At 41.4% G+C, this 9,435-nt stretch overlaps 1 protein-coding gene across 2 annotated transcripts in view; it reads right to left on the bottom strand.

Annotated features, from left to right (window-relative positions):
- rarga (retinoic acid receptor gamma a) overlaps positions 1-9,435 on the bottom strand; it is a 69,404-nt gene that overhangs the window by 45,451 nt on the left and 14,518 nt on the right. For both annotated transcript variants that reach the window (XM_015032795.1, XM_015032794.1), the window contains exon 2: positions 2,437-2,773. In XM_015032795.1, the coding sequence (XP_014888281.1) occupies positions 2,437-2,605 (169 nt within the window). In that variant the 5' untranslated portion in view covers positions 2,606-2,773. The remainder of the gene's footprint in view (positions 1-2,436; positions 2,774-9,435) is intronic.

A 9,435-nucleotide genomic window follows, 5' to 3' on the forward strand; every position in this document is an offset into this window, starting at 1 on the left:
TCTCTCTCTCTCTCTCTCTCTCTCTCTCTCTCTCTCTCCCTCTGAAAATACCTCGAGGATTAGGTGGGCAGCAGTGGTAAGAAGGAAGAGGTGGGGGTGAGGTGGTGATTGACGGCTGAAAAGCTGGAGAGGTGCTCAGGCATGCTGCGGTCGGGGCGAAAAGGGGACTGCATACATAGGCAGAGGGAGATTGGGGGGCGCCAGGGGTGGGTGGGGGGGTGTGTACAGCTGTTGCCACCCACACCCATTATCGCCCACCACCTCCTCAGTCAGGTCAGATTTCAAATAACTCCTGCTTACCTTTAAATCAACAGAAGGTTTCATTCTTTCTCCTCTCTCTCAGGCTTCCTTTCTCTCAAACTAGCAATCTGATTTGGTTCCCGTGCTGCAACAGTTTTGAACGAGGATCCACCCCGTCCCAGAATCCTGCTGTTGATTTCTGGTTTTAAAGACAAGCAGGTGGTTTCAACAACGAGCGACGTGCGTCTAATCTAGCTAGTTTTCTTTTTTGTTTTTGTTTGTTTTGCATGTCACAAAAACACTGTGGATGCCCAACAATCTCCTCTTTGTGCTTATCTTTCCCATATATCATCCCAGTTTGGCACTGCAGAGGACACCAGCACCCCCTGTGGCCACAATGACAACTACAAGGGACATCAGAGGAGCCTAAAAAAAAGTGCTTTGAATACGGCCTCCTGATCACCTTTCCCTCTTCAAATAGGTTTGTGGTAAACTCTGCCTGAATAAAGAACTGCAATATGGCTCATTTTCAAATACTTGTTGTTGCTCATTCTTCATCACCTCACAAAGAAAGAATGTTGTTTTGTCTCCTGTTTCAGACTTGTGGGTTGTCTGCCTTGCACACATACACACACACGCGCGCACACATAGGAGAAGCAGCAGCCAGAGTGTGTGGTCATAACCACATCATCTACAAGTACCATGCATATAAGGAAACCACAGGAGCAGAATAATCTTGTATTGATGAAAGCAGAAGAGGGTTTTTTTCCCCTTGTTTTTTTTTTCTACCACTCATCCTATATCACACTGTTGCATTTTCCATTTTATCACAAAATTACACATAATGAAGTGCAATTTAAATAGTTGTATCAGTTCCACTTTCCAGTTTGCATCAGAAATTTAAGCTGATGGTAATTTACTGTGCCTTGTACATGTATTTGTATTCCTTGACTTTTCTTACATTTTGTCATTTTTCATCAACAGATCAACATGTATTTTAGTGAAATTTTATGTGGTAGATCAAAAATATAAACTGTTCCATAGCTGTAAAGTGGACCAAAAAAGGAATGCTTGGGTTTCAAATGTCATTAAAAATAAAAAAAAAAAAAAAAGGAAACTACAATTGCTGCAATTCCCCTATAGTTATTACTCTATAGGACCACCATTTGTCACTTTTTCTTCTGCAAATCTTTCAGGGCACAGCCAGCTTTGTGTAAGTTTTTGCCTCCTTCTCGTTGCAGAATAGCTCCAGGACTGTTTGACTGGATATGGACTGTCTGTAAACAGCAGTTTTAAAGTCTTGCCACAAATTTTTGATTGGCTTTAGCTATGAAATTTGACAAGAACATGCTATGATGTAAACCATTCCTTTGAGCCTCTGGTTGCGTTTTTAAAGTCCAACTCCGTCCCAGTCCCTTTCGCACCCTCTGAAACTGTCCGGTGTGTTACTCCGTCTAATTCCTCCATCAAACTCTGACCAGCTTCCATTTTTCCCCACAGCATGACGCTGACACCACCATGTTTCACTAGGAGGGGGCGATGTTCTTAGGGTGTTTATTTTTCGCCACAAAAAGAGCTTTGAAAAGTAGACAAAAAAATTCAACTGTTCTTTCATCGGACACCTTTCACATGTTTTGCTCTGACCTCTGAATGGCTTGGGGCAGACTGAAAATTATGGCTTTGTGTACTCAGAGGCCAGGTCTGTGGGGTTTGGTGTAATATTTGTGTTGTTAGCAGATTGTGATACATGAGCTGTGGATTTCTACTGCTACTGGAGTTAATTTGATCATCTCACCTACATCTGAGTAAACTTCTCTACCACCTTTCCCTGTCTATGTTCCTTGAGCTTCAGAATGCTATTTACTCACTAATGTCCTCTGGAAAACCTGCGGGGGCCTTCTCAAAGGTAAGTAGGTGGTTACAATGCTTCAGATTTTTTTTTTTGTACTAATATTTTTTGAAAAGCCATGTACTTTCCCTCTACTTCCCAGTTTTTTTTTCCTGTCTGTCAAGTAAAATCTAGATGAAATACATTACAGGTTGTGGTTGTGACATGATAATATGTGGGAAAATTCATGGGTGTGTAAAAATCACTTTTAAGGCATTTCACTTTCCAGTGTTTGCACCTACAGCTGAGACACGAGTGGCAAGTGAGAGCTAAGTTAAACCCACACAACGGTGAAAAGAAAGACTTACAGAGAGCAGCCATCTCCTTTGGCAGGTCAGCCCCAAATCGTCCAAACAGGCTGCTGTTGGCTAGCAGGTCAAAGGGGGAGTGGCTTCTCATGGAGTTGAAGGGGAAGGGGTAGACAGCAGGCGGGAAGCCGGTCAAGTGGCCCACCTGCTGCTCCCTGTTGGTAGCCATGTTAACGGAGCACCCAGGGGTCCGTAGCAGGCCTCCGAGGCTCTTCTAATCCCCCTTGAAAAACAATAAAAAATACTCCACTGAGCCAAAATCAGAGTCCTCAGAGTAAGCAGTGAAGTGCTGAGGGAAAGCCGGGGTCCACTTCGAGGCACTTATCCAGTCAGCTTTCTGAGGAGGAGAGAGCAAAGGACTGTGTCACTTCTTACAATGAAACTCACACCATAACTCAAAACAAGTGGTTCTAACTGGCATGAATCTAAGGATAAAATCTGTAGTTTATTTTAGCATCCATCTCCATTGTGAGACAATGAAACGTTCATCTGTAGCTTTAATGAAAGACGAGTGTGTAAGGTTCATACTAACAGGTATGATGTGAAGGGAAGTGGAAGTTGGGAAGGACGGGATGATGGGATGTCCTGAACCATAACCGATAAAAGACAAGCAGGGTAAATATATGAGTGGGCTAGGGGAGGAAAACTGGAAGGAAAAAAAACCAAAACAAAGCAAAAAAAACTAGAACTGAGAGAGCGAAAACGGAACAAAGAAGTTTGGAAAAAGTTGTAACAAGGACGAGTAGGAAGGAGGGAGGGAGTAGGAATAAATAGGAATGAAAAAGAAAGAGAGAGAACGCTCTTGTTCCTTTAGTTTTGAAGAGATTCCAGACTTCTACAGTGATTCCAGGCTATGCCATATGATTTAAATCACCAGAACTCCACTATAAAGACCTCTTCTGTTTCTGCTGCCAGCCTAGCACAGCAGCCTGCCTCTTTCCCTCTTCCCCCCGGAGCAGAGGCCCAGACACGGGGTCCGGAGCATGAAGAAGGGATGGGGTGAGGGGAGAGAGGGCCGATGGATGAGGAAAATGAGATCCACTGATTGCTAACTGATGCTGTCACTTCCAACTATCTTCCCTTCAAGTCGGGCTCCAATCCCACAGAGTCATTTTGGCTCTGACCTCTTGCAAGCTGCTCATCACTCTGACTGCTCGCAGTAGGCACACTCACACAAGGCTGCAGTTATGCCCCCACTGTTGACTTTGGGCGAAAGAAAGGGGGGTAGGGGGGGAAATAAAGACAAAAAAAGAAAACCTGGAAAAAAATTGTTTTCTTTATTTGCCTTTTGCTTCCTCCGAGTGATTCCATGAGTGGGTGGTGTGATCAGCTTGTTTTTTAAAATGTGGCTTTGAAAAAGAGCAGAGCCAAGGAATCTGGGACTGCTGTGGCTTGTGAATCTGGGAGAAAAGACAGGGGAAAAAAAAATCTTGGTAATGAATTCGGTATAAACAAAGAAAAGAGGGAAGGGAGTGGGGGGGGAGAAAAGATCTAAGGCTGAACTGGTGAACTGCTGAACTGAGTGAAGAAGAAGAAGAAGAAGAAGAAGAAGAAGAAGAAGAAGAAGAAGAAGAAGAAGAAGAAGAAGAAGAAGAAGAAGAAGAAGAAGAAGAAAACTCACAGAGGAACAGTGACGGGGTCTGGGCACTTGGGGGCACTAAGGGGTGGCGCCATGCTTGGGAAATAAAAAAAAAAAAAGAAAAACTGGGAATGCTTTCCACATATGCAGCGCACACTTTCTGACACATACACATGCAATCAGGCACCCAAAAAAAAACCCCACACGTCATATGTGTGTGAGAGCTTAAGCACGAATACACACACAGACACGCGCACGCACGCACACACACACTTCTCACCCCATGCCTTTTTTCCAAGGCTCTGGCTCCCACCCTGCCTCTCTTTCTGGCTCTCTCTCTTTCAACAGAGCCAGTTAATTACACCCTACTGCTGCAGGCAGCTTCAAACCACCACTAATTTAGAGTTCCATTACAGTAAACTGTTCCACATGTGCATCCAGAACCCAGGCAGGCTCGGGTGGCCACGTTTCAGGAAGAAGCAGCCACCGACAGGCCCCCCCCCCCCCTTCACCCCCAATCCTGCCAACGCAGACTACCATCTTTCTTCTGCTCCTCTTCCTGGTTCTCTTGCTTCAAAGTTCATCACCAAAACTTGTTTGGATTACCTGCCTCCAAACCCCTCCGTTTCTATCCCGTTACAGCTTATCCAACTTGCAGAATGACCCTATCCAGAGGTTCCGTTTAGCTGCAAATGCAAAATAAAGTCAGTAGAAGATTTCACAATGGGACTAATGGGAAAAGAGGTATATAGTAGAGAAACAGCTGCCAGCACCCATACCACTATGTGTGTGTGTGTGTGTGTGTGTGTGTGTGTGTGTGTGTGTGTGTGTGTGTGTGTGTGTGTGTCTAGTGTGTGTCCAGCCTGGGTTTCCTTGGCTAGTGTTTGGCCTATTTGGATATCTCCTTCGTGAACTCAAAGCAGCACTCGTAAAGGCAGCACAAAACAGAGGATATAAAAGTCAACACACCCCTGTTAAAATGCCTGGTTTCTGTAATGTGTGATCATTTCAGAGCTTTTTCCACATTTATTTTGTGGACCCAAACCATGTACTTGCTCTCCACGTCTTTCATCCCTATATTCAAATAAATCAGGGAACAAATCTTTCATAGTAAAAATAAAAATAAAAAAGGCTGAAAATGTGTGCGGACTTAATTACTTCCACTCTGAAAGTCTGTTTGGGTGGGAGTCAATCAGCATGCTGCATCCTGACCTGGTAATCTTTCTAGTTTACTCTTTGAGTCCAACAATTGATATATCCAACTCTCAATGTTGATATTTCTTCACTTTTAATATGGACTAAGTGATGGATATCCATTTTCTTCTGTACTGTGAGCCCATCATTTTTGCTTGCACTCTGAAACGTTTTTTTTTTTTTTTTTTTAATAAATCCATTTCAGATATTAGTTCTGGCTGTAATTTGAAAAACATTCATCTTCTTCTGCTGATGCCATTCTTTTATTGATTTGGGTGTGTGTTTTGGGTCATTACTGTGCAGAAATATAATCTTCCGCTTTCTAACACAAATTTCAGGGTTTTGTCCCAACACAGATTGGTATTTGTTCAGAAGTCGCTCCACCTTGAAGGGACACAGCTCCAATTTGAGCTGAATAAACCTCCTCTCCAAAACCATAATGCTGCCATCACCATGCTTCACTGTAATTAATAGTGTTACCTTATAGAATTATGGCAAAAAAAGTCTTTATTGTTTACGTCAGACCATAGCACAATTTTATACGTGCTACAAAACGTGAAACCTGTTTTTGCAAAATTTTGCCAGGCTTGAGATTTTTTATTTTAAAAAGAAAATTCTATGATGTCTGGATTTTTTTAATTTCCCGCTCCTGATATATACCTTTTACCAATGCCATGCCTCTGATGCTTTGGACGATCTCTGTGGACCTCCTCAGCTTTTGATGTGAGGTCCACATCAAAAACTGTTGTCAAGACAACAGCATCTTGAGGCATCATCATGATGTAGCGCAGTTTTTGTACCCTTTTTTTTCTAATCAATACTGTACAAAGATACAATCAGATGAATTTTTAACTCCAGCTTTTGTTAAAAGGAAGAAAATGAACAAATGTCAATAAAACCATACTAGGACAACTTAGATGTATATGTGGGTAATCAATTTTGAAAGATAGTTTAACAATGTATTAGTTTATGTGTGCAATTAATGCAAAAAGATTTTTTTTCCTATTTATGCTTCAAAATTTCCCTTTAGCAAGTTCGTTATGGAGTTACATAAATACATGATAAATCTCACATTAAAGGTGGAAAGAAAATTCTGAAATTATTTATCTTGGTCTCATTTGTTTAACCACAAAAAACATTTATTTTATTATTTTAACAGGGTTGTGTAGATTTGTTTTAATATCCACTGCAAACTCAAGAGCAGGAGGAGAAGTGATTCTATAGTACTGATAGGGGAGATCAGAGCAACAGGTGAAACGTCTGACGATAAACAAGATGGAGGAAGTGCCACCCAGTAAACCGCAGTGCCACTGTACAGTCGAATTTAAAAAGAAAAAAAAAAAGAAAAAAAGAAAAAGAATGAAAGTGAAAAAGGCTGGTACTGAAAAATAACGAGCTACAGCACACAGAGGCGACGTCTGAAAACAGAACACAGTGACTTTACGCCCTCCAAACACAATAATGAATTAATAAAAAGAGTTGGCGCCAGGGCTTTTTAATGAGTCACATCAGCTTGGCAGCTTTTTACAGAGCCATTTAAGTTTTATGTCGGGTCCTGTGGTTGGCTCATTTAGCTGGCCCGTCTGGGGCTATAAGGGGACAGGGGGAATTTGGAGTGACCTCATCCGCTGTAAGGCAGGGCCAAATGGGCATTGAGGCCCTCCACGTTCCCCCACAAGCCTTGGGGGCACAAAGGAGGCAGGCAGGCAAAAAGTGCCATGGCCAGTGCTGGGTGGGTTTTGTTCCTGTGGGGACTTTCCAACCTTGCCTAAGAGGTTCAGTTTAAATTTACTTAGCGTGTTTGTGTAAATAGCAGTGTCAAACCTCACAGCAGCTCATCAGATTGAAGTAGACTTATTGGTTGCACTTGAGATAATCCATCGATTTTTATCAGTGCATGACATCATGTGTCATTTAAAATGAACCCAATCAAGCAGGCAGGCAATTTGGAGGCAGGACTGCAAGACGGGACACGATCAGAATGAATAAGATTCTCTTGTTTGCTCAAGAGTTTGAATTTCAACACACACAAAAAAAAGAGAGATGACGCAGAAAGAAAAATGATGCATGAAAGACGCACAGAGCAAGGGGAAAACAGTTCCCAGAGACTAAAAGTCTGTCAAACAAAGGATATCAAATCCTCAGCGAGCAAAACAGCAATTGTGCTTTAACTGTTGTGACAGCGCGAGGCCCCCTCAGGCAAAAAGAAGAACTGGAGTCAAACATAACAAATAAATCACAGCATCTCAGGAAGCTCTGCATCGCACCAACACCAAGGCAGGCGCTTGTTTTTAGTCAGCGCACGAAACCGCGGGCGATCGCTCGGCGTATAACAGCAGGATTAAAGGTGCTGCAACGTTCCCTGCTTTGTTTACACATGTATGATTCACTCTCTCATCAAAGAGGAACGGCACACAATGGTGACTTTTAATCTTGGTTTCAGTGGATATTTATATAGATTCTCTGAAAGTCGCTACTACGTTTCTGATTGAAGCTCACAAGTTTTTTTTTTTTCTGCCACGTTTCCAACTGAAACAGCCAAAGAGTTTCTAAATGGAAAATAGGAAGAAAAAAAAATTGTCAAATTTGCACAGAGCAGCAACTCTAAAGCCTTACTAGAGGGGCTGAGCTGTAAATTCACTCCCTGAAGAAAGATGAACCGTGCCATGTATCCTGGCAGGGAAAGCACTGACTAGTTTTGTTCTTTCTTTCTTTTTTTCTTTTTTTTTTGACAGAAAATCGAGCATGTTCTTCCAGCGTCAAGTCTTCCAACTGTCAGCATCTACGAGTGATTTACGCTCAGAAACTTTGCAAAGGAAACGGCTTGAAACAGAGAGGGGTATGTTTAAGTTTGGTTTGCACATGAAGTCATGCTAGCCCAGCAGTTAAACAATGATTTCACAGTCCATGTGTCCTCCGAACTGAGCCGACACAGTCATGGATTTTCCAACCGAAAGCATCATTGCAGCGTGCAAAAAAAAAAAAAGAAAAAGAAAAAAAGAGGGCCCCACAAAGAATCATCACAGAGATTTATAGGAGCCAGAGATTTACACAGAAATTAAAGTGTTCATACTGAAACATGATCACAAGAGCATTATCTGATCTGGTTGCTGGCGTCAGCAGTATTTTGGCAGTGGAAACAATATTGTCGTCACTCATTATCTGATGCGAGAGCCGACAGCTTCCAGTCTTTCAACAGGCCGGGCCGCCTAATGGCTCCGGGTGCAACGCAGAGTGACAGACGGTCCGGTGTTTCCAAACAGACCTGCATTCCTTCAACTGAAACTTGTTTGACATCTGCCGCCTCCTGGCATCCCACAAACACATATTTGCTTATACCAACAATGAAAAGAGGCACCACCAGGAGACGATTCGTCTCAGAGAAGTGTTTTTAGGAGTGCCACTCAAAGGTGTGATTGTGATTTTTTTTTTCTTTTTTTTTTCTTGGAGCTGGTAAATCATTAAACTTGAATTGTCACTTTTTTATTGTTATTATAGTTTTAGAGAATGCTATGGAAAGAATGAGAAGTCATAAAACACTTTGTGATTTAATAAATTCGTCCAGACAGCTTGTTCCTATGATTTAGAGGAGGTCACTGAAATACTCTGCGTTGCGGAAGATATTTTAGTATAAATCAAGCCTGACGCTACATGTAACAGTTAGGTGTTGTCATGCTTGATTCAAAGTTTTATAAAGCAACTGTTTTTAAGACTTTTCCTACAATTTCAAAGTTTTGCGCCAGAAAGAATCCGTACAGTACTGTATTGTTTATTATGAATCAATAAAAAAGAGGATAATTTATTAATAATGACAGCAAAATATTTAACAATGTTTGCAAACCTAAAAAAAACCCTCATAATCTGTTTTTACACTGTTGGTTCTATGACAGCGTCAGTAAATGTCAATATATTTGATATCAGTTGAATATGCTCTGCGTAGAGGTAACATTTAACCACCCACTGCTTTGGGGTCCTCTGGACTTGATAAATGCTAAACAAGTACAAGTCATTTGCCATTTCACTTAATGTAACCAGTGTAGCTTTATCAAGACCACGGCCTTTATCTGTGTCTCTAAGGTTCTAATTGTATGAATTCATTTTTTATGTATATATCTATCTATATACATCTCTATCTATCTATCTATCTATATCTATCTATCTATATATATATATATCTATATATATATATATATATATATATATATCTATATATATAGATATATATA

Source organism: Poecilia latipinna, unplaced genomic scaffold (genome assembly GCF_001443285.1).
Source record: "Poecilia latipinna isolate Pla-1442-1.1 unplaced genomic scaffold, P_latipinna-1.0 Scaffold250, whole genome shotgun sequence".
NCBI classification, from domain to species: domain Eukaryota; kingdom Metazoa; phylum Chordata; class Actinopteri; order Cyprinodontiformes; family Poeciliidae; genus Poecilia; species Poecilia latipinna.